The sequence below is a fragment of the Mustela lutreola genome, chromosome X (genome assembly GCF_030435805.1).
Source record: "Mustela lutreola isolate mMusLut2 chromosome X, mMusLut2.pri, whole genome shotgun sequence".
In the NCBI taxonomy this organism is placed as follows: domain Eukaryota; kingdom Metazoa; phylum Chordata; class Mammalia; order Carnivora; family Mustelidae; genus Mustela; species Mustela lutreola.
The window spans coordinates 31,653,861-31,680,255 of NC_081308.1; the positions used below are offsets into that span (position 1 = coordinate 31,653,861).

The 26,395-nt window shown below is 35.5% G+C and overlaps 1 protein-coding gene and 1 pseudogene across 1 annotated transcript in view; one reads left to right on the forward strand and one right to left on the reverse strand.

Annotated features, from left to right (window-relative positions):
- The window catches only part of CFAP47 (cilia and flagella associated protein 47), a 546,720-nt gene that overhangs the window by 80,756 nt on the left and 439,569 nt on the right, over nucleotides 1–26,395 (forward strand). The window contains exons 20-21 of the mRNA XM_059157736.1: nucleotides 2,609–2,753; nucleotides 7,579–7,673. Coding sequence (XP_059013719.1) covers nucleotides 2,609–2,753; nucleotides 7,579–7,673 — 240 coding nt within the window. The remainder of the gene's footprint in view (nucleotides 1–2,608; nucleotides 2,754–7,578; nucleotides 7,674–26,395) is intronic.
- Nucleotides 24,869–24,969, reverse strand: LOC131822369 (U6 spliceosomal RNA; annotated as a pseudogene).

Here is a 26,395-nt window from a genome sequence, read left to right on the forward strand (position 1 = left end):
TTTCCATTGCTCTGCATTCAATTGCTCTGTCAGTTGTATTATAAGACTTAATGTTTGCCAGTCTTTTAAGTATAAAATGATCATCTCACTGTGGTCTTGATTTGCATTTTCTGAACTATAGTTTTGTTTATTTTTAAAATTATTGTTCTGTATCCTGATAAAATTCTGTTCTATAGTTGATAGCCCACACATATATTTCTTTTCCTGGCAAGTCTTTCTGGAATCAAATCTGGTCTCATCTACCCAGAAATCTTACCCTGAAGGCGCCTGGGTGGTTTAGTTGGTCAAATGTCTACCTTCAGCTCAGGTCATGGTCCCAGAATCCTGGGATCAAGCCCCTTTTCATCATTGGTGGTAGGTGAGCAGGGAGTCTGCTTCTTCTCTCCTCCCTGCTTATGTTCTCTCCTGCTCTCTCTCTCTCTCTCAAATAAATAAATAAAATCTTAAAAAAAAATCAAGAAACAAAGAACTCACCCTGATCCTTTAATGCAGGCCCATATGCCCCTTCCATTGTGACATTCATAAGATGGTACAAATATCTTAAACTCTGGAAACATCTTCATCATAACAATTGTCGTATTATTTTCAGGTTATCAGAACTTCTGTTTCTCTCTCCCACTAGTACTGCAGCGCCTATGCCATTCTGGTGCTGAATTAAATAGAGCAGACATGGGTGAGGCTGCCAGTGTCTCAGGTAGGGCCTCGTTACTAGTCTATACTTTAAGGGCTTCATCACAATTTTAGTTTTTGGCTTTGAGGTACAATTTTCTTATTTTTATTGGTGTTGAAGGCATGATAAGTCTAGACAGATTGACAGACACTAGGCTACCTTGTGTAAGACTGGTGATTTTGGAGATTAAAATCCCTGTAGTATCCAAAGTGCTTTCTCCTTTGCTATGGTATTTGTCCTTGAACAATATTAGAAATGTATTTAGACTTTGACTACTTCATTTCCACACCCTAAAGTCATTTGTGGCATGCTTTGCATGTTATAGTACAATTGAGTAATTTATAAGACTTTGTATTAATATATATCAATATTCCCTGATTATGGGGCACCTGGGTGGTTTAGTCGTTTAGCATCTGCCTTTGGCTCAGGTCATGATCCCAGGGTCCTGGGATCGAGCCCCACATTGGGCTTCCTGCTTGGCAGGGGAACTGCTTCTCCTTTTCCCTCTGCTGCTCCCCTGCTTGTGTTTCCTGTCTCGCTGTGTCTCTCTCTCAAATAAATAAATAAAATCTTAAAAAAAAATTCCTTGATTATGTTGAATTTTAAACATAGCTGCCTTTTAAAAATAATAATAAAATTAATATTCTGGCATCATCAGTAAGAGCTTTAATAATTGTATGGTGTTGAATATGTATCTTAATAACAGTTAGGACATTTTATCCAAATGAGCATATGTACAAGGCCAGAATAGTATAAGAGGAATGATCTTTTGCATCAAGCTTTCATTACCCATATTGGATTTTACAGATTTACCCTGTAGAAATGGGTTGATATTTTAAGTGTGAGAAACAGTGGCCAGTTGACCTTAATGTAATAGTTCCCTCAACATTAGGATACTGTTGCCACTTTCTCTTTAGTCTTACATGTAATTCTTTTACTAAGTAACTGTAAGGCTATGAAGAGGAATTTTATAGAACTCTGTGATGTAGGCACATACCTGGCATATAAGATAGTTAAGATACATTCAGTAAACATTCCTTACATCTATTTAAGCGAGGCATCAGGTGCTAAAGATATAAAAATGAATCAGGCCTAAGGTCTGCTAGGAGAGACAGATTTGTAAACAAATAAACAGATTTTATGGTGTTGTAATGGTAAGTAAATATAAGGAACAGAAGTAGTTCCGAGCACAGTGTCATAAAATATGGTTTATCTAACTGGGGTTTGAAGGATAGCAATTATGAGTTAGAGGAAAGCTTTCCTAATAGAAGGGACACACTAATACAGACAGAGGAGAGTGAAGCATCAGGTATTGGTTGGAAAGGACAAGTCATACAGCTTGCTGAAGTACGAAGTGAGTGGGGGAAGAGTTTATGAACCCTGCTGAGGAACTTGGACATTGTCTGGTAGTTGGAGGAGAATCATCACATTTTAAGATAAGAAGTACAGATTTTCAGTTAGTTTAATTGTGACTTTGTTGTGGAGAGGAGAATTGAAGAAAGTACAAATCTAGAAATGACCTGAAAAGTAATGCATTATTTACTTCATACAATTACATTAGGGATAAGAGGTAAAAGAGGCAGAATAAAAGGGATTTGGTGACCAATTGTGTATCAGAGGTACGGGAGAGGAAGGAAAATGTGGCCAGTTTTTATAGAGGAGAGTAGTTAATAATGCCCTTAATGAAAAATAATGATACATTTTTTTTTTCAAGGCATAATGACATATAACATTATGTCCATTTTAGGTGTACCAAATAATGATTTTATATCTGTATGTATTGCAAAATGAGTTACCATCCATTGTGAAACATAGTTATATTCTTTTTCTTGTGATGAGAACTTTAAGGTCTACTCTTTTAAAGTGTAATTTTGGTTCATATTATTTTTATGAAATATTACTCTGCTTTCTAATTCTTTTTCTCTTTTTAAATTTTAGGACGTATTTAACTTCAGTGGTACCTATGTTGGTGCTACTCAGATTATTCCATTTATAATAAAAAACAAAGGTATAACACGTGCCAGAGTGGAGTTTAATCTACAAGACTTTGAATATTTTTCTTTGGATTTTAAAGATAGAACAGGTATAGCTCTTATACTATAATAATATTCTTGTAAAACAGTTTCAAGTTGTTTTAAGGTATAATGTTAAAAAATATGTCAAGGGCAGTTGTTCTGAAGTATTTTTAATTATTCAATGCATGGTTTTATTTCTAGAAATATATCAGTATTAACATCAGGATACTTTGGTAACGCATAACGTATAACCAGGCTTGTTAGTTGATTTAATGTAGTTAAGAATGTTATGTATACGTTAAAAAAAAAGTTTTATGTATAAGTATATACTATAAATCAAAATGGAATTATTAATTGCTAATTTTAATTGCCCAAGAGTTTCAGGTAAATGTCTTTGGAGAGTCCTCTCTATATGTTTACTCATGTATTAAGTATCTTTATGTCACATTAAATTTAAAAGATAGGTACTTCGGGGTGCCTGGGTGGTTTAGTCATTAAGCTTCTGCCTTTGCCTCAGGTCATGATCCCAGGGTCGTAGGGTAAAGCCCCGCATCAGGCTCCTTCCTGCATAGGAAGCTTGCTTCTCCCTCTCCTACTCCCCCTGCTTGTGTTCTTGCTCTTGCTCTCTCTCTCTGTGTCAAATAAATAAATAAAATCTTTAAAAAAAAAAAAATAAGAGATAGGCACTTCTACAAAGACATTTCATTTGTTTACTCTAGGGGTTGGCACAATAAGGTTTGTGTACTAAATCTGGCCTGATACATGTTTTTATAAATAAAGTTTTATTAGAGTACAGACACATTTATTTGTTTGTGTATTGTTTATGGCTGCTTGCATACTATAATGGCAGAGTTGAATAGTTGTGGAAGAAACCATATGGCTTGCAAAGCCTACAGAATTTAGTATATGGACCCTTACAGAAAAGGTTTGGCACCCATTGGTTTGGACCTTTCTTCTTCAATAAATATTTGTTGAATACCAATTATAGGCTAGATACTAGACTTTGAGTCTATAAAGACAGTATCATATTTTAACATGTTCTCAAGACATGAACGCAAGTATATCCGTCAGGATCTCAGAAATTCACAGATGACTTGCTCAAAGGGTTTAACTGAAGAGAGTTTAATGAAGGAATTATCTGTGGAGGTGGGAGCTGGATGAAAAGAAATCAATGAGGGATGGAAGCTGCTACTACCTTGCTCCTGAAGGAGTAAGAGGAGACAATTTATTTCTGGACCCCCATGATCAGTGAAACTTTGAAAGAGGGGCCAACTGATAAGAGCTTTAGCCGTGAAGGAATGCAGCCATTGCCAGAAGCGTAGCCAACGCAGTGAAGACATGAAGGCAGAAATCCCTCCTACCTTCTGATAACATACTGGTGTCTCCCTGTGGTAGAATGAAGTCAGAGCAAGGGGGCCTAGCTGAACTGACCTATAGGTCAGGACAGAGCAGCAAAGAGAAAGGTGGCTGTGGAATCTAATGACAAGCGAAGAACACCTCTAACAGTATGAGAGCTGAACAGAGAATCAGCTTATTATCAGAGAGCATGGCAGATGCTGTAAGGCAGATGAGTACCTGGTGCTAAGGGAGCATATGTTAGGGAAAAGTAGTAATCAGTGTAAGGGAAGATTTCTTGGAGAAGTCAATGCCTAATCCTCATCTTGAAGAAGATGAGAAGATACACAAGAAAAGGGGATATATGAAAGAATGCAAGTAAAAGCCTAGCAATGAGTCAAGGTGGTAAGTAGTTCAGGATGCCCAGAGTGTAGAGGGACAGGATGGGGAGGGCAAGTGAGATCCATGTCACTAAGGATCAGGCTTTGATCCTGGAGGTTAGGCAGCACCATTAAAGGATGTATATCCAGGCAGTGGTGTGATCAGACTCAAATTTTGCTCATTTTTCTTTTGGAGCAGAGTTGAGGATGGGCTGGGGGAACATGTAGGAATGGGAAGGGCAAGACCAGAGAGAGAAGGAGGTCAGCTAGGGGTTGTGGCCATACAGATGAGAAGTGATCAAGCCTGAACACAGAAAGTGATGCTGGAAATGGAAAGGAAAGGAGTACAAAGGTGCCGAGACATAAGAAATGCTCTGACTTGCTTATCAAGTGGACCTGGGTCTTAGGGAGGAGGAGCAAGGCTCAAATCTCTCCCAGGTTTTGTTTATAAGAGGTAGGCGACTAGAGGTACAATCATGGTTGAGGTGATACAGGGAGAGGATCAGGTTTAGGTGAGCGTGGTATGAGAGGACACTGCGTACTAGCCCAGGAATGATTACAGCAGGCGGCTGTAAATACGTATGAAATTTCTATTCTTTTTTTTGTTCCTAAGTCTGGATGCTGAAACTTTAGTTGCTTAACATTTTATTCTCACTGACTACCTCATTTACTGTCATTGTACCTTGTTCATTGGATCTCAGACTCCTCTTGGTTATTCTGCACAGCTAGTCCACAAAGTGCATATGTTTTCACAATTCTGCCTTAACCCTAGCACAAACCTCCCTCCTAGACCACTGCATCATCTTTTCAAATGCTTCCCATGCCTCCAAGCTTTTCTCCTCAGACCTGTTCTGGAGAGTAGTCTTAAAGCCAGGATCTTATCACATCACTCCTCTGATCAAAAAGTTTTGTTTGTTTCATGTTACCAATAGCAGTGGTTCTTAGCGGCATGGCTGCTGACACAGTCCAGGAGGTACTTCCCTTGATCTTAATTATTATTAACAATTTGCAACAAAGTTTACACTTAAAATGTTCTGAAGATGTATCTTAGTGTTATAAGTATTTTAACACATAAATACCCTTCTGTGACAAATTAGACTTGGTTTTTCTTGTGATCATTTCAAGATTATTGGATAGATGAGTTGTTGGAGAGGACATGTTGAAGCCATTTGGGTATGACTCCACGTTGTCTTTCTAGTCGCCTTGTCCCCACTGCAGCCAGATTACGTTCCACGTTTCCTTCTAATGGCACTGGATTTCCCTTCTAGGATGGTTCTTCCTCTTCTGTTCCTGGTGTCTGCGATCCCACCCACTTTTATAAATTAGCTTAAACCTCATGAGTCCCCATGGGTCATTAGCCCCATACCCACCCTTGTCCGGTTGGTTGAAATTATTTTTTAATCTTTACTCACTTAGGGCATTGTGTAAGTCTCATTTTAGTACTAAACATTTCTGTCTCATATCAAAGAGAGCTGTGTACCTGTTTGGCTCCCCTGCTACACTGTTAGCTCCATGAGGTCAACGACTATGTGTGTAATTTTTGTTTTTGTTTTTGTTTTTTAAAGGTTTTTTTTTTTTTAAGATTTTATTTATTTGACAGACAGAGATCACAAGGAGGCAGAGAGGCAGGCAGGCAGAAAGAGAGGGGGAAGCAGGCTCTCTGCTTAGCAGGGCCACCCAGGCGTCCCTGATTTTTGTTTTCTACTAGAGTTGTCCACGGTAGTGCTGTGTACATTACAGGCACTTAAGAAATATTGGGGCGCCTGGGTGGCTCAGTGGGTTAAATCCTCTGCCTTCAGCTCAGGTCATGATCCCAGGGTCCTGGGATCGAGCCCCACGTTGGGCTCTCTGCTCAGCAGGGAGCCTGCTTCCCCTTCTCTCTCTGCCTGCTTCTCGGCCTACTTGTGATCTCTGTCTGTCAAATAAATAAATAAAATCTTAAAAAAAAAAAAGAAGTATTTACTGAAGCTGTCTTGGATTATTTCATTTCACAGACTATATGTTTACATGTATTCCAAATATATTTGAGTATGTATCCATCTGTTTTTATTATATTTTCTAGATATATACCCATTCTAAGTAGGTTTTCTTTGCTGTATAACATGTGTATCTTTCCCCAAACTACAAACAGCAGATTAATATATACTTAATGAGGTTTTTTGGTCATTTAATGGTTTTTCATCAAGGTGACTGAAATTGATTAAGTTGAAGGAGGGTGCAATGAGTTATTCAAGTTCATTTCCACAAATGGGTGATAGAAATTATCATCATTCCTTGGATTAATCAGAAAATTTGGGGGAGAAGATAGGATTTTTAGAATTGTTTGGATGAGGGTGGAGGTTTTTTTTTTTTAATTTTATTTATTTATTTGACAGAGAGAGAGAGAGATCACAAATAGGCAGAGAGAGAGGCAGAGAGAGAGGGGGAAGCAGGCTCCCTGCCAATCAGAGAGCCCAATGCGGGGCTTGATCCCAGGACCCTGAGATCATGACCTGACCCAAAGGCAGAGGCTCAACCCCTGAGCCACCCACGCACCCACAGGAGGTTCTACTATAATAAACATTTGATCTTTCAGGAACTTTTCCTAGAAGTTTATTTAAGTGGTTATAATTTTTAACCTTGACATTTACATTATTATTTGACAATTTTTCTATATCTTCACCTAATGCTTTTATATCTGGAGTGATTGTATTTTGTCAATAAGTGACCTTGTATAAAATTGTGTTTATCTTCTGTGTGGCTTCTTGGAGGCATCAGAGGAGATCTGGGTCTTCCTTTCTCTGTCTTTGCTGGAGAGGGAGTCTCCCACTTTCTTGGACCTAAGATTCAGTCCCTTACTTGACTTTGACATTCATTACTTTCTACATTCTTCTGCATATGACTGTGATGCTTATCCTTGAACTTTGGAGATTTAAAAATAAATGGGCTTACTGTTTGTTTTGCTGACTGAATATATGTTTGATGCATGTTTGAATATCAGTTTTGGTGACTGGAACCTTGGTATTAAGAGTCTTTCTTTAACCAGCAGCAACCTTATGCAGCCCTCCACAGCAATTGCTTTTTGATCATAATAGACACGTTTATGAGGCTTCTCAAAGTTTCATTTCCATATTTAACAGTGGTATTATCGATATGTATCTGGCTTTTTAAAAAATAATATTTTTTTAATGTTTTATAGGGGAATTCACAGACCCTGCATTTCCTGACATATATTCTTTGGAGTTAGAGGAAGGGACATCTCTGGAATGTGGCATAGCATTTTCTCCCAAAGAAGTATGTTCGGCTTTCTATTATTCATATGATTGGAGAGTAGTGGTATTAAGGTAATCCTAACTCAGAAGCTATCAGAGATCATCACTTAAGGTCTTTTTGTAGTGAGTCTTTTTCTAACTTGTGAGTGTGCCTGAGTATACCTTTTAATTCAGTAAAATGATTCCTAGAAGTGTCTGGCTCACGCTTGCAGAATGTCTCGAGAGTTCTAGAGAACACACATAAAGAACCTTTGGTATCAGTTCTGCTCTCTCGAAAATTCAAGGTATAACACGTTATGAAACAAAGTTGATGCTAACTCAAAAATCACTTATATTTGAACCAGCATGTGCTTTATACTTATATTTAAGTGGTATATGTTTAATGCTCTTGGAATCAATACCAGAAATTATCAAAGATGTGCTCTGAGGATTTAAGACAGGTTGCTATGATACTGGTTCTTTTTATCGTGTTCCTTGATGTTTAGCAATTTTAAAACAACAAGCAACAAAATCAAAGAAAATGTCTTTCCTGAAATATGCCCAGGAGCAAGGGGTACCACTTGACAAAGCTTTAGGGGCACCACTTGACAAAGCTTTAGGGGCCATTTCTCCTATGTTTTTGCTTCTGAGATTTTGCAACATAAGTGCCAAGGGAAGAACTTCTTGCTACTTATGATGTGGAAAGTCATGTTGCTGCATCCTCCTAAACAAGAATCAAATTTCTCTATGATAGTTGAAGGATAACATTCTTAGGCCAAACAGTTCTCATATTCCAACATAACTAGCATGATGCCTTAAACCCAATAGGTGTAGAACAGAATGAGTTAAGTGAAAATAATTCATAATGCAATAAGAAAGTGTATTGAATGCCAGGTACTGTCTTTAATTATCCATTTTTAGTCATGTCACTGAAGTACAGTTTCCTGAATTGAAATCTTATTTTAGGAACAATGATAGCTGTTACTTAGCTTTCAGGAGGAAAAAATAAAGGAAATTTAGGGACATGTTTAGATTTAAGAAAATGCTGAAGAGTAATTTTGCTTTTTTAAGTATAGTACATTAGTTGGAATATGTTTTATGAGTTTTGTGCACATGTGATTCACATGGAATGATGTAGTGTACAGAATTCACTCATGTCTGTTCTAGCTGTAGGCAAGCGTAGTGCATGAGTTAGCAAAAGTGCTTTTCTGACATTAGAGAAAATGAAAATTCTCGTCTTATAGACAACATTAAGTATACTCAAGATATATATTATACTGTATTTAATTTCCATAGGTTTCATCTACATTAATGAACAGTGATATTTAGAACCTTTTAATTTTATTTATTTTTCTGGAAAATTTTTTTTAATTTGTTATTTTTTTAAAATTGAAGTATAATTAACATACAGGGTTATATTAACTTCAGGTATACCATATAATGATTCAACAATTCTTTACATTACTCAGTGTTCATCACTGTAAGTGTACTCTGAATCCCCATCATCTGTTTGACCCATCCCCCTCCCCACGTCCCCTCTGGTAACCTCTCTCCAGATAGATACTTTTTAGCAAGGTTACTAGGAAGAGAGAGAACATCTTTTCTGTTTTTGAAAATTATCTTGCAAATATTTTTCTTTGGCTTACTTTTGGCTATCAGATAATATCAGAGTATAAATATTATTTAGATTTTCCTTTTACCTTTTCAGCAAAAGGACTTTGAAGTGCATGAAATATCGTCAGGGTATTTTTAATTTGTCTTTCTAATTCAGACAAAAGACATAATAAACAAATGATTTGAGGAGATTCAGAAGATGTTTCTGTTTTTAAGTTTTACAGTATTCTAATATCTCAAATCTCTTATACCCTGACCATTTGCAAATTTTGTTAGCATTAACTTAATATTTTAATCAAGTGTGTCAATGATAATCTCTTCCTGCTTATGAAGGTTTATTAAAGTTAAAATGAGTTTAGAAGAGCAGAAAGAAAAAATAAAATAAATAAATCCTAATCCTTGACAATGACCTCTGGTTATATATGGGGTTCTCTCTGTTTTTCTTCCTCTCCCTCATATTTCTATGCTTATTATATTACTATATCTATAATTGTAAAGAAGTAATATTTTATTAATTATTTTTCACCCACATTTTTATTCAGTGTATTAGTTAAAATGATAGCTTTTTGTGTTTTGAATTAAGTATTCTAAATATGCTTTAATTTTTAAAGGATGATCTATCCTATTATTTAATGGCTATATCATATTTATGGTCCCTTAACTAATTCTTACTATGCATTTAAGATTCTCCCATTTTTGGGGCTTTATAAATGCTGTAGAAAACATACTTATACATAAATGTTTACTTTCACATTATTTATTTTCATTATGTCTTTCTAGAAGGAGAATAGTTGGGTCAAACTCTATGTACTTATTTTAGGCTGTTGATATGAGTTGCCAAATTTCTCTCTAAAGAAGGTTATACCAGGAGCACCTGCCTTCTGCTCAGGTCATGATCCCGGGGTCCTGGGAACCCACGCTGCTTTGGGCTCCCTGCTCAGCAGGGAGTCTGCTTCTCCCTCTCCCACTCTCCCTGCTTGTGCACTCTCTTTCTCTCAAATAAATAAATAAAATCTTAAAAAAAAGGTTATACCAATTATATTAAATGCCAGTACCAGTGTAAAATCTTGCTTATAGTGTTTGTACAACTAGGTTTCATTGATTATATATGCATGCATATATAATATTCTGCCAATCCAATAGGTGAAAGATCATTTAAAATTGCATGTCTTGGATTCTTGTATAACAGACTACCCTACAACAGTAGTGGTTTAGTTGCTAACAATTTGGCCTGGTTGTTACTGTTAAAATTCTTTTAACTCTCTGGTAAGAGAAGTGGCCTCTGCTGTTTTCCTTTTACAATATTATTGGCCAGTTTTCTGTTTTATTTTTCCTGATAAACTTTGGAATCATTTTCTCAAGTTTATAGCTATAGATTCTATGGGGGTTTTGATCTGTGTTGCATTAAACTAAAGAAAAATTACAAGAAAGTGATTTCTTTTTTTTTTTTAAAGATTTTATTTATTTACTTGACAGAGAGAGATCACAAGTAGGCAGAGAGGCAGTCAGAGAGAGAGGAAGGGAAGCAGGCCCCCTGCTGAGCAGAGAGCCTGATGCAGGACTCGATCCCAGGACCCTGAGACCATGACCGGAGCCAAAGGCAGTGGCCTAACCCACTGAGCCACCTAGGCGCCCAAGGAAGTGATTTCTGTCTAAAATTCAGCTTCCTATTCAGAAATAAGAAAAGGCTTTTATTTTATTAATTATTTTTAAAAGATTTATTTGAGAGAGAGAGGGCAGGAGCAGGGAGGGGGAGGGACACAAGGAGAGACTCTTCAAGCCTGTCTGGGGGCTAAATCAGGACCGATGAGATCATGACCTGAGCTGAATATGAGTTGGATGCTCAATGGACTGAGCCACCCAGGCACCCCAGGCCTTTTATTTTATTAAAGGATTTTATGCTATTCAGCAAAATTTTGGAATATTTTAAAATTATTTTTCTATGATCTTTTTTGCTGTGTAAATGTTTGTGTTTTATTTATTTTTTGCTCTTAAATTTTGAAAATAATGTTGGTGAAATATGTATAAAACTGTCTATCTTGGGGTACCTGGGTGGCTCAGTTAACTATCCGACTCTTGATCTCAGCTCAGGTCTTCATCTCAGGGGTTGAGTTCAAGGCCTGCATTGGGCTCCATTTTGGGCATGGAGCCAACCTAAGAAAGCAGAACAAAACATGGGTGTCTGGGTGTCTCAGTTGTTAAGCATCTGCCTTCAGCTCAGGTCATGATTGCAGGGTCCTGGGATCAATCCCTGCATCAGGCTCCCTGCTCAACAGGAGGCCTGCTACTTCCAATCCCTCTGCTTGTATTTCCTCTCTTACTATACCTCTCTATGTCAAATAAACAAAATCTTATATATTTTTTTAAAGATTTTATTTATTTGACAGAGAGAGATTACAAGTAGGTGGAGAGGCGGTCAGAAAGTGAGAGAGAGGAGGAAACAGGCTCCCTGCTGAGCAGAGAGCTCGATGTGGGGCTCAATCCCAGGACCCTGGGAACATGACCTGAGCCGAAGGCAGAGGCATTAATCCACTGAACCACCCAGGTGCCCCAAATAAACAAAATCTTAAACAAAACAAAACAAAACAAAACTGTCCATCTCACTTTAAACTTCAATTATTTAAAATTATCCTTCAATTTATTTTAGATTTTTCAGGAATATTGTAATAGACTACAAATACTGTTATTTGTTTCTTCCAATTAGATAATTATAATTTTTACCTATTTTTCTTATATTACATTGTTTAGAATTTCCAGAACAAGGTCACATTATTTTCTTGGCTTATCTGATTCCTAGTTTTCTGTGAAGTAACATAATGTTTTAAGCTCATGTTGGGAAATAATCTTTCTAATACTAATTTAACACAAATTTTAATCTAAAAGAGATGTGGACTTTTTTATTTAGTCACATATCTTTATGCCATCAATCATATTATTATTCCAAGGGGGAAAATAGTTTGATATATAATTCAACATTATATTTGTAGCATTAGTATATTTTTGGCACCCATCAGGTGATCAGTAAGTATCCATTCAATAAGTAAATTAAAATGCAGCACATAGACCTGCACATTCATTTTTAAGAACTTTATTTTTCTTCTTTTGGATACTTAGAATTGAAATTAATGAGAGGGTATGTACATTTTAATTATTAGCACATTTATCCACATTGCCACCATTAAACTTGTACCAATTTATATTTCCATTGATAATCGTCATTTGACAAATATTTATTGAGCACCTACTAGCTACCCTGCATTCTTCTGGACCTTGAGGTTATAGTAGAAATCTTACATTCTAGTGTGGTAGCACACTGTCTCTTCTTCACATCTTCTTTATATTGAGTATCATCATTTGCCAATGTAAAGCACATGTGTGACCAAAGTCCAATGTCATTTTTTTTTTTTTGGTCACTTTTGCTTATTGGTGTCATATATAAGGTATTACATAATCCAAATCATAAAGATGTATGTTTGCTTCTAAGAGTTTTATAACATTACCTCTTAGGTTTAGTTCTATGACTCATTTTGAGTTATTTTTGTGTATGCTATAAGAATCTAGTTTCATCCTTTTGCATGGAATGTCCATTTGTTCCAGGAGAATTTATTGAAAACATTATTTTATCCCATTAAACTGCTTTAGCACCCTTAATCTAAAATCAGTTAAACATAAATATAAGTGGTTATCTCTGGAGTTTTATTTCTATTCCATTGATCTAGATGTCTTTCTTTATGTTAATAACTCAATGTCTTGGTTAGTATAGTATATTTTGTAGTAATTTTTGAAATTAGAAAATACGAGTCAAGCAGTTTTGTTCTTCAGTGACATTTTTGGCTAATTTGTGTCTCATGCACTTCCATATGAATTTTAGGATTACCTTGCCAATTACTGCAAAATAAAATCCAGCTTGGATTTTGATAAGGATTGTGAAGAATGTGTAGATCAATTTGGGGAGTGTTGCCATCTTAACAATGTTAAAACATCTATTCCATGAACATGAGATGTTTATGCATTTATTTAGGTTTTAATTTATTTCCACAATGTTTTGTAGTTTTCAGCATACAAAGTTCCCACTTCTTTAATTTTATGTCTAATAGTTCTAATGTGATTGTAAATGAGATTGTTTTCTTAATCTCATTTGCAAATTGTTCATGTTAAGTGTGTAGAAAAGCAACTGATTTTAGACATTGATCTTGTATTTTGTAACCTTGTTAAATTATTCATAGTTCTAATAGTTTCTTAGTAGATTCTTTAGAATTTCCTATAAAAATATGCTTTCTGCAAATAGAGAAAATTTTAGTTCTCTATTTCCAATCTGGATGCCTTTTGTATTTTTTGCTCCCTGATTTCCAGAATCTCCAGTACAATATGGTTTAGAAATGGTAAGAGCAAACATCTTAACTTGTTCCTGGTATTAGGCGGAAAGTATCCCTCTTTCATCTTTAAATAGGATATTAGCATTTTTTTTTCACAACGCAGAGTACTAACCACTATATGATCACGGCCAGCATTTTTTTTTCACTTCCTTTTTTCAGGTTGAGGAAGTTCTCTTCTATTCCTAGTTGAGTATTTTGGTCACAAAAGAAATTTGGATTTTGTCAGAAATTTTTGGCTTCTACTTTCGTGATCTTGATTTGTCCTCTGTTAATGTGGTGCATTATATTGATTGATTTCTATATGTTAAACCAGCCTTACATTCCTGGAATAAATCCTGCTTGATCATTATACCTGGAGTATAATTCTTTTTATCTATTGCTGCATTCAGTTTCCTAAGTATTTCCTTGAGGGATTTTGCATCCATGTTCATCAGGAATATTAATCTGTAGTTTCCTTCCTTCAACTGTCTTTGTTTGGTTTTAGTATCAGGGTAATATTGACTTTTTAGAATGAGTTGAGAAGTGTTCTCTCCTCTTCTATTTTTGGAAAAAAATTTGTGAAGGATTATATTGTAAATCTGCTTTAATTTAGTGATAGATTTCACCAGTGAAGTCATCTGTTCCTGGGCTTTCCTTTGTCATGTTTATCTTAAATTACTAATTCAATCTATTTGCTTGTTATAAATTTATATAAATTTTTGATTTTTAAAATTATGGTAGCAGTCTTTTAATTACTAATTATATAGTACTCAGAGTTTATAAGGTAGTCACATATCTAATATCAGTTTATTTCCACATGAATCCAATAAGACAGTCATTGAGACTTTAGATTTTTCCGCTTTTTCCAGTCATAGAAGCCAAAGCACAGCAAGGCTAAGTGACTTTTCAAGGCTACCTGCTGCTGAGCTGTAGAGCTTGAATAAAACAATGTTATGTCCTTATCCTCCTGACCCACTGGACCTTCATGATACCATGTTAGGAATCCAAACATGATGAATAGTACATATTCTTTTAGCCTATGGACACAAAACTTTCATATGTATTCTTTGGGTTTATTAACTTTTCCCCTAGTCATTAGCACTCAAAATCTTCAATTTCATAAAGTTACACTTATCAAAATGTCATTTGCCATTTCTATATAGTCTCTTTCATTTTCCATTTTCCATATTCATAGGAAGAAATTTGCAGTCACAATTACTTTCTGCTGGGATTAAGTTTATTTGGGGGATAATTTCTAGATGCTTAACTAATTATATATACAAGGGTAAATATAGAAGCAAATAAAATAAAAACCTATAATACAGTGGAAAAGAAGAAAAGAAATTGATGCTGTCAGGAATTTATAGAATATTAGGAAATGTTATCTTGACTTAAATATATATCTGTAGAAGACAATTAAAACATTAAGGCCACGTCATTGGAAGTGGCATGATTATATTATTTGATACAAAATATCTGTCATCCCAATTGTTAATTATGAGTAGTATTTCTTTGTCAGGTCAAATTATGGGCAGACTTTCAAAATACTTTTTGCATATATTCCTCTTTATCAAATTTATAGCTTCCAGAACAAAAGAAGGGTTTCTCTTGTTTCTCATTCTTCAGTTCTTTATTAGTATTGCCTGTTAGATTTCATGAGTTTCCTTTGACTTATGGTCCACTTTGGATGGAACCCATTGGATGTTGGTTTCATTCCCTATTGTTAATTCTGAAATGACGTGATATTCTTTTTGTACTTATGTTTTCTCTCCTGGGAACTTTCTATTTTGCTGAAATCATTTCTCTGGCTTCCCTTCAGAAAACTAAGGACAATGGGTCTCCCCTACTTTCCCTCCCTCCTTTTGTCTATATCTTAATAGTTTTCTTTAATAGTTCTTTGAGGCAAGTTTCCCTGGTTCTATTTTTATTGATATATAATCGACAGATAATGTTTATTAGTTTCAGGTGTACGACATAATGATTTGATATGTGTATATATAAAGAAATGATTACCACGATAGGTTTAGTTAACATGTATCACCACATATAATTACAGGTTTTTTCTTATGATGAGAACTTTTAAGATCTACGATCTTAGGAACTTTCAAGTATAACAATACGGTATTATTAAGTGTAGTCACCATGCTGTACATTATATCCCCAGGACTTATAACTGGAAGTTTGTATTTTTGGTGGTCAAATCTTCTGTTTTGTCTTGAGAAATTTTACCAGAATGATCTAATTTGTTGGCATACAGTTGTTCATGGTGTTCTCTTGTTTTTATTTCTGTAGCATAGGGAATAATGTTTCTTCTTTCATTTCTGACTTTATTTTAAAATTGAGTCATCTCTCTTTTCATCTTGGTCAGCCTATCTAACAGTTTTGTTGATATTTTCAAGATTCAATTATTGATGTAGTTGATTTTCTATAGTGTTTTTGGTTCTTTATTTCATATATTTCTACTTTATCCTTTACTGTCTACCAAGTCTGCCTACTTTGAGTTTAGTTTCCTTGCTTATTGCTTATTTCTTGTTTTTTTTTTTTTTTTTTTTTTTTTTTTTTTTTAAAGGTGGAAGGTTAGGGTTTTGAGTTGGGAATCTTATTTTTTTTTATATAGGTTTTAAAGCTATACATTTCCCTCTTAGCATTGTTTTACCCATCTTTAAAAGTTTTGCTCTATTTTGTTTTTATTTCAGTTCATCAAAGTGCAATTTCTTACGTAAGTTTTTTTCTTTGATCCATTGGTTATTTAGGATGTGGTGTTTAACTTCCACGTCTTCGTGAATTTACAAATTTCCTTCTGTTATTGACTTCTAGTATTATCCCATTGTGATTGGAGACTATACGTTGTATTATTTAAATAAGTTTAAATTTATTGAGGCTCATTTTTTATTGCAGTCCATATAGATTATTTAGTATTTAGCTATGTTGAGGTAATTCTAAAACCACTAAGAGAGTTGAAAATGATTGCATCTGAATTTGTGTATATGTGTTTTTGTATGTATGTGTGTGTGTATGTGTGCAAGTATATGATGGTGGAGGGAATAGAATGCTAATTTTCAAAATAAGCTATGTGGGATTTTTTTTATTTTTTCAAAACTGTACTCTTATAATTTTGATAAAGACAATAAAAAGAAAATAATCCTTTTGTGACAGGTTAATATCTTGAAGCATTATGCCTTTCTCTTACTCAATGCCTGAATTTTGTATATGTGCAGAAGTATGCAAACACACAAACACACACACACACATTCTTTGATAGGAAAGTAAGGGAAAGAAGAGAAAGAAACTAATAAGTTTGTGTAGTAATTTAGTATATATGTCTTTAAGTATGTTAAGATCAATTTATATGTTTTCTTATTAAGTCTATGTTGTGACTTATATTCTTATATAGTAGAAATATATAACTGTGCTTTTAATGTCATCATTCATCCACAAAAGCATTTTAGCCTGGGGGTCACTAAAAATTAGAGAAAGTATGTAATCCAGTTTAAGTTTGTTCCATGACTTTTTGGGAGGATTCATATGCAATTTGGTATTTTCATTTTTTGAGTTCAATTTACTGTTTAACATTGTCAACAATTAAAAATATATTAACCTATTTTTTAATGTTTAGATTGTGGCTCTCCTAGGTTTCTAAGAATTTGTTACAAAATTAAATTATATGTATTTAGTTCTCTGGAGTGTCACACATTCCTTAAGGTTTTGAATTATTCTGCATTTACTGGGTATTTTAAAGGGAGATTTACCTAGAGTATCAAAATGTAATTCAGTCCAACAAGAGATGAACATAAAAAAAACAAAAACAAAAAACCCTGCAGAGACAGTGTACCCTGTGAGATTTTGTTCTATAAATTTGTGCCAGCAAGGCAGATGGATTAGCTGATTTCTAGTCATTTCACATATCCTCCACTCTGTTTATAGCTAGCTGTAAGTTATCTTTCTGTGTGTGTGTGTGTGTGTGTGTGTGTGTAGATGTAAATAGTTAGTGGGTGCTCTCTTAGTTGACCTGTGTAGAAGGCAAATGTAAAATCATAAAGGGTTGGATTTCTTTCTAGTTGTAACCCTTCCTGTCCTATACTGCACTGGGTTTGCCTACAATTAAAAGTGATAGGCAATTACATGGTGGGCAATTATAGTTGTGTTTGGCATCCTTGACTGGAATGGTTTGTTTACATTGTCATTCAAGCCTTTCTTGTCCTTCTGGTCCACTCACTTGTCTTTTCGGCCAGTGTATAGAGTTGTGCTTCCTGATAGGGTAGCCAGTAGCCACATGTGAGTATTTAAATTAAGCTTTAAAGTTAAATAAAAAAAAAATTTCCTTAGTCAACATAGCCACATTTCAAGTTCTCAAGATCCATGCATGGCTTTTGGACAGTACAGAAGAGTTCATCATCACAGAAGGTTGTATTTGACATTTTTTCCTGCTGCTATGGCTCACGTTCCACTCTGTGGCACAGGCCAGTCAGTCTACAGTGGCTTGGTTGCTCTGAAGCTCTTATCAGTCCTGTTCTATAACTGCCCTAAAGCTCTTGAAAATGAGGGAGAATAGTCAAATTTTTTAACTTCTCTCTTTTTTTCTACCAACTTTTGTCCTTCAAAGATATGTGACCTTCGCATTGCATAAATGCTTCTCAGGGGTTATGCTGGATTTACAACCATTCTTACAGGAAGGCAGGATGATCCTTCAAGGATTAAAAGAGAGGACATTTGAATGACACCTGCCGCATAAACATTTTTATCTCCCAGCACTGCCTGGGGGACTGAAGTCTTCATCAGAATATCATTTTGCAGTTTGAGGTATTCCTCTGTTTGAATGACGCCAACTAGGAAAGCACTTAAAGTGGCACACTTCACAAACTTTCCAAGATTTTCTCCTTCATGGAGATAGCTCAGTGGTTTCACAGTGATAGCCCTCATTTCCATTTCTCTCTCTGTATCCCTGAGTTTCTGTGTAAGAGAGAAATCTTGTATCTTTCAGTTCCGTTGCGAGGATTAGATGTGGGTGGAGAAATCATGGAAGCTCTGAATTTTGTTTTCTGTGTAATTACAGGACAACCTCAGGTATAAACTCATTTTATATACATTGTCTGTGAAGATGTGATTTATGAGAAAGCAAGTCCAGTATAATTTCCCACATACACGCAATTGGCAGTTAAAGAAGGCAGGGGGAATGACTCTCAGCTCTGTGGATACAGCACATAGTGTTTTAGGAAATATCTGTTTTGAGAGGGAAAAAGGTCCCATACTTAAAACGAAAGAGACAGTTAAGGCCTGAGATCAGTACACTGAATTATTTGACAATTACGAACATCATCATCATTTAAGACATCAGATATTCTTGAATGAAGCTGACAGTCATGCTCTGTGTTAAACCTCTCCTACCATTCCTGTCTTCTGCTTTTCTCTTCCCTGACTTTGAGCTCCAGCGCTAGACCCAGTGACAGTCAAGACTCAGTACTCAGTGACTGTCAGGATTTTAATCCGTCATGATCACACTGAACCTCAGTCATTCCTCAAAGTGAGCGCTCTGTGAATAGATTCTCTAGCTAATAGCTCTGAGGTCACTCATACTTGGCTTTCTTTCCCTTCCTATCTGCTCTCTAGGATCCTTATATTTACATAAGTCTTCAGTGTTTTTTAGGGCTTCCTATCCCTTCATGGTGTCTTCTTATTATGAACATGGTTCTCTTGAGGGCAATGTTCCTTATATAGCCTTTCCTTTGGATCTGGATGTGGCTCTAGAGGTGATGCTTTCTGGAAGCCTTACTCCCTGGGTGGGTTTTTCTAGATGGTCTTTTTCTGCTAAAAATGGCTGCTGCTTTGAACTTCATATAATGAGTTTACTATTTCCCTTATTCAGGGTAGTAATCTCTGGACATTGCTACTAGCCAGTCTCTTCGTATATTCTATACTCTACTCCTCTAATTTTCTGAGTGATTTCAGTATTCATGTAGAGGTCCATCCAGAATCCTGGCTTCCTACTTCCTTGTCTTCACATTTCCAATGATCTCCTCCATTCCCCTCAGCTTCTTCCATTGGGAATCGATCTCTATCCATCCCAATCAGATGAGGATGACAGTTTGGGACACATGCTTTTTGATACTATTTGACTTTGAAATATATATTTGTATTATATTAACAAAATATAAAACTTAAAGAATAAGATAGTAACCTAAAAATAATATAAATACTGTTAAAATATATGATAGAAAATACTAATTTATATTAATACTCAAAATAAGAATAAAAAGATAAACCAGAATAGGAAAAAAAGAAATGGGATAAAATATAACTAGTTGCTGAAGATTAATAATGATAAATACTAGGGGAAATAAGATCAAGCAAAATTGTTTTAAGGACTGATATAGGAAAGCAGGTAGTGTTTATACATGAAATATATCTTTATTCAATTCCTTGATATCTGTATTGGAGTCACTGCAGAAATAAAGTATCCTGGGAATGAGTTGCTTGCTCTGATTTGTCAAAATAAAGAAACATTCATGAAAATAAAACATGCTATAGTATTTTTTGCTTCTATAATTCTGTTACGAGAATTGTCTGTTTATACAAGATTTTAATGACAAAAGATAGAATTGTCAGTGGTATGGCCAGTGTCTCAGTCTGTTCAGGTTCTGTAACAAAATACCACAGACTGAGTAGTTTGTAAACAATGCAAATTTATTTTTCACAGTTCTGAAGGCTGGAAGTCCAGGATCATGGCACCAGCACGGTAGAGCATGGGTCCTCTTCTGGGCTTCGGACTTCTTAATGTGTCCTCATGTGGTGGAAGGGGTTAGGGATTTCTGTGGACTCTCTTATAAGGCACTAATCCCAATCATGAGGGATTGGGCTAAGTACCCTCCTGGGCTAAGTACCTCCCAAAGACCTTACCTTCTAATATTATCATCTTTGGGGGTTAAGATTTCAACATGAATTTTGAGGGGACACTTTCAGACTGCAGCAGCCAACTAATGTTAAATAAAAACAAAGAGAAACACCCGCATGGCTCAGTTAAGTGCCTGCCTTCAGCTCAAGTCATGATCCCAGGGTCCTGGGATCAAGTCCCACGAGCCTGCTTCTCCTTTTCCCCACCAGGGTTCCTTTTTTCTCTCTCTTTCTGTGTCAGATAAACAAACAAACAAAAAACCAAAAAGAAAACCCAAGTGTTTTGCCCAGTAGAGTGATATGCATGGCTGGAACTCTAAGTATAGCCTTTCTATTATTAACTATACATTTTATTTAAAATTTTCAGATTGTCTCATAAGCATGGGCTTTATGAGTATAGCCAACCACCAGGTATATGTACCTCTGAAACCATCATTGCTTGTTGTCATGATCTTGGAAACTTAGAAACTAGCAATGATTGGTATCATTGATACCAATGATATCAGTGGTATCATTGTTATTCCCTTTCCTACATTTAAAACATTTGCCATTCTTTCCCACTATATTCTGCCTTTCCACCTCCAAAAACATACCAAGAAACCATAGAGCTATAGTTGTTGCAGAATCAATATTGTAAAAATTATTTGAAACATAAAAACATAAATAGTGTTAGATTTTAATAAATCAATATATGGTTAGTAAATGGGACTTGAGAAAAAATGAATTTTGATCATTTTCATATTTTATAATTTAATTTAAAATGCATTAATAGTTTTCCCATGTGTAAATATTTTAGTGTTGACATTACTTCAGTTGTATTTTCAGTTCTTGTCTACATTAATTTTATTTTTTATAATTTTAAATTTTCTAATAAGTTATATAATTTATAAAATCTACAATTTGTTTTCCAAAGTTGATATTTGGAGCTGCAGCCACTTCTGAATCCTACACACACATCCTTACCCTGGTTCTTTAGTTTTTAACTAATGAGCTCACAGGGAAGAAATTACTAGTCAGAATTTAAAGGTTTAAGCCATTTAAATTTTCTGGTGAGCTGTTCATCAGAGACATCCATCTAAAAGACGAAGAATGTTAGGTAGGAAGAATAGTTAAGCTTTTTAATCTCAATAAACAGAATAGTCTCATGTAAGAAACAATACAGTCTCTCAGTCATTTTGCACAGACAGTTATTTTTATTTCTCTAGAACCTTGAGATCATCAGATGACAGGGGTCGGGGGAAATTCCTAGAAACCTTTGATTGACTTCTCCTTTATTTATTTATCTATCTATCTATCTATTTAATTTATTTTTTTAAAGATTTTATGTATTTATTTGGCAGAGGGAGAGAGATCACAAGTAGGCAGAACACTAGGTAGGGTGTGTGTGTGTGTGGGTTGGCGGGGGGAAGCAGGCTCCCTGCTGAGCAGAGAGCCCCATGCAGGGCTTGATCCCAGGACCCTGAGATCATGACCTGGGCTGAAGGCAGAGGCTTAACCCACTGAGCCACCAAGGTGCCCCAACTTTCTCCTATATTTTTAAGAAATAATTTATTGACAGGAAATTTATATAACATGAAATGAACCATTTTAAAAGTAAACAGTTCAGTGGCATTTAGTGCCTTTACAATATGGTGTAACTGTTCCCTCTGTCCCATTTCAAAACATTTCAATCACTGCAAAGCAGTACCCTTTAGATATTAAAGCAGTTTCTCCTCACCTCTGTTTCCATGAACCACTGGCAGCCACCAATCCGCATTCAGTCTCTATGAATCTGTCTCTTCTGGATTATTTCATATAAAAGGAATTATACAGTATGTGATCATTTGTGTCTGTGTTCTTGCACTTAGTGCAGTGTTTTCAGTTTTCATTTTTATGTGGTAGAAAACATGTAACATAAAATTTGCCATCTTAAAACCATTTTAAGTGTTAAATTGTATTCACGTTGTTGTGAAACAGATTTCCAGAACTTTTTTATTTTACAGATCTGAAACTCTATTCCCATTGAAAAATACTACCCTTTTCCCCTCTCCCTCGAAATCTGGGCAACAACCATTCTACTTTGTGTTTCTATAAATTTGACTACTGTAGATACCTCATGTAAATGGAATTATATAGTATTTGTCTTTTGGTGATTGGATTATTTCTCTTAAAATAATGTTCTCAGAGATCATTCATGTTGTAGCATGTGACAGGATTTCATTTTATTTATTTATTTATTAAAAGATTTTATTTATTTATTTGACAGAGAGAAATCACAAGTAGACGGAGAGGCAGGCAGAGAGAGAGAGAGAGAGGGAAGCAGGCTCCCTGCTGAGCAGAGAGCACGATGCGGAACTCGATCCCAGGACCCTGAGATCATGACCTGGGCTGAAGGCAGCGGCTTAACCCACTGAGCCACCCAGGCGCCCAGGATTTCCTTTATTTTTAAGCCTAAATAATATTTATGTCAGATTTTGTTTATCCATTCATCTGTCTCAGTTATTTTGAATAGTGCTATTACGGAGATAAATATACAAATATCTCTTCAAGACCCTGCTTTCAGATCGTTTGATTGCTGAATTAAATGGTAGCTCTATTTTTAATTTCTTGAGGAACCTCCATACTCTTTTACATATTGCTAGCACCATTTTACTGTCCCACCAATACTGTACAAGGTTTCCAATTTCTCCACATTCACACCAACACTTATTATTTTCTGAATTTTTGGTCGCAGCCATGATAATGGATGTGAGGTGATATCTTACTGTGATTTTGATTTGCATTCCTCTGATGATTAGTGTTGTCGAGTATCTTTTCATTTGCTTGTTGAATATCCATCCGTATATCCTCTTTGGGGAAATATCCACTTAAATCCTTTGCCTTTTTTAAAATTGAGTTAAGACTTTTATTGCTGTCGAGCTGTAGTTCTTAGCATATTTTGGTTATTAATCCCTTATCAAATACATGGTTTGCAAACATTTTCTCTCATTTCATAAGTTGCCTTTCTGCTTTGTTGATTTTTTACTTTCATGAACAGATATTTTTGGGTTTGATGTAATCCCATTTGCCATTATCACACTGGTTCAATAGCTAGCTTTATAATAAGTTTCAAAATTGAGAAATATGAGTTCTTTTACCCTTTTTCTTTTTTTCAGATTGTTTTGTCTATTTGGAGCTTTACTGTTACTTATGAATTTAATGGCTGGCCTACCCATTTTTTCAAAAATGGCCATTGGATTTCTGATAGGGATTGCCATGAGTTATAGATTGTTTAGTGTAGTACTGACATTTGAACAGTACTAAGCCTTCCAGTCAGTGAACATTGGATGTCTTTCCATTTATGTAGAACTTTAATTTTGTTCAACAATGTGTTGTAGTTTTCATTGTACAAGTTTGTCACAACTTGCACACATTTATTTGTAGGAATTTTATTCTTTTGGATCTTACTATTGTTTAAAATTTATTTATTTATTTATTTTAGAGAGTGAAAGTGAGCAAATACCTATGAGCTGTGGGAGGGGCAGAGGGAGGAGAGAAGCAGACACTTCTTTGAGTGTGGAGCCCAACACGGGGCTTGATCTTACCACCTGAGATGAAATCAAGAGTTGGATGCCTGACTGAGCCACCCAGGCACCCCTTGAATATTTATTTATTTATTTAATTTTTTTGGACAGAGAGATCATAAGTAGGCAGAGGGGCAGGTAGAGAGGAGGAAGCAGGCTCCCGCTGAACAGAGAGCCTGATGTGGGGCTTGATCCCAGGACCCTGAGATCATGACCTGAGCCGAAGGCAGAGGCTTAACCCACTGAGCCACCCATGCGCCCCTTGAATCTTATTTTAAATGAAACTGTTTGCTTATTTTATTTTTCAGATTTCATTGCTACTGTGTAGAAACATTTGATTTTGTCGACCCTGTACATTGCAATTTTCCTGAATTCATTTATTAAGTCTAGCACTTTCTTTGTGGATTCTTTGTGATTTTCTCTATACAGGATCATTTCATCTGCAAGTACATATAGTCTTACTGCTTTCTTTCCAATCTGAATGCCTTGTATCCCACCCTCTTTTTTTTTTTTTGGCCCGTTTGCTCTGACTAGAACTTTTAGTACATTATTCAATGACATTGGCAAAAAGAGGACATCCTTATATTGTTCCTGATCTCAGGTGGAAGGCTTTCAGTATTTTACCCTAAAACAGGGTGTTAACTGTGGGTTTTTAAAAGTGTTCCTTAGTGTATTCAGGAAGTTCTCTTCTGTTCTTAGTATTCTGAGTGCTTTTATTATGAAAGGATGTATTATTTTGTCAAAATTTTTTTCTGTATCAATTGGCATTACCATTTTTCTTCCTTCAATTAATGTGGAGTATTTTATTTATACACACACACACACGTACACATACAGTTTTAAATATGGAACACTTCATAAATTTTTGTGTTATCCTTGCACAAGGGCCACTCTAATCCTCTCTGAACCATTCCAACTCCATTGTATTGCTGCTGAAGCAAGTACATTTATTGATTGATTTTTATATGTTGAACTACTTTGGGGTAAACCCCATTTTGTCATGGTATATAATGCTTGTAATATGCTGATAGATTTAGTTTGCTAGTATTTTCTTAAGGATTAGATTGTCTACATTCATGAGGGATATTGATCTGTAATTTTATTTTTTTTAAAAAGATTTTATTTTTTAAAAAAAGAATAAAATTACTATTTATTTATTTGTCAGATAGAGAGAGAGAGAGAGCACAAGCAGGTAGAGTGGCAGGCAGAGGCAGAGAGAGAAGCAGGCTCCCTGCTGAGCAAGGAGCCCAATGTGAGACTAGATCCCAGGACCCTGAGATCATGACCTGAGCCAAAGGCAGCAGTTTAACCAACTGAGCCCTCAGGTGTCCCTGTAATTTTTTTTTTCTTGTAGTGTCTTCATGTCTTTGATATCACAATAATGTTGACCTTATAGAATAAGTGAGGAAGTTTTCTCCTATTTTCTATTTTTGGAAGAATTTGAGAAGTATTGGTGTTAATTCTTTAAATATATGGTAGGATTCACTAGTGGCACCATCTGGTCCTAAATTTCTCTTTTGGTGGGTCTTATTGATTCCTTATCCACTTCTATGGGTCTGTTCATAATTTCTATTTCTTCTTGGGTCAATGTTGATAATTTATGTTTTTCTATGACTGTCAATTTCATCTGGATTATAGACTTTTGATACAAATTCTTGATAAAATTCTCCTGAATCCTTCTCTTCTTTTTCTATGGTTGATAGTAATATCCACATTCATTTTTTAAAAATTTTAGTTATTCATGTCTCAATTTTTGTTCCTTTTACTGTCTGGCTTAAAGTTTTATACTTTTTTTTAAAGATTTTATTTATTTATTTGACAGTCAGAGATCACAAGTAGGCAGAGAGGCAGGCAGCAGGGGTGGGAGGAAGCAGGCTCGCCACTGAGCAGAGAGCCCAATGCAGGGCTTGATCCCAGGACCTTGAGCTCAGGAGCTGAGCCGAAGGCAGAGGCTTAACCCACTGAGCCACCCAGGTGCCCCAGTTTTATACTTTGTGTAGAAAATCTTCAAAGAACCAACTTTTACTTTCATTGATTTTTATTATTTCTATCTCTTTGTTGATATTCTCATTTTTCCCGTATCATTTTCTTATTTTTCTATTGTTTAGCTCTATGAACAACCTTTTTTTTTTTTTAAGATTTTATTTATTTATTTTGACAGAGAGAGATCACAAGTAGGCAGAGAGGCAGGCAGAGAGAGAGGGGGAAGTAGGCTCTTCGCTGAGCAGAGAGCCCAATGTGGGGCTTGATCTCAGGACCCTGAGATCATGACCTGAGCCAAAGGCAGAGGCTTAGGCCCACAGAACCACCCAGGTTCCCCTGTATGAACAACTTTTTAAAAAGATTTTATTTATTTATTTGAGACA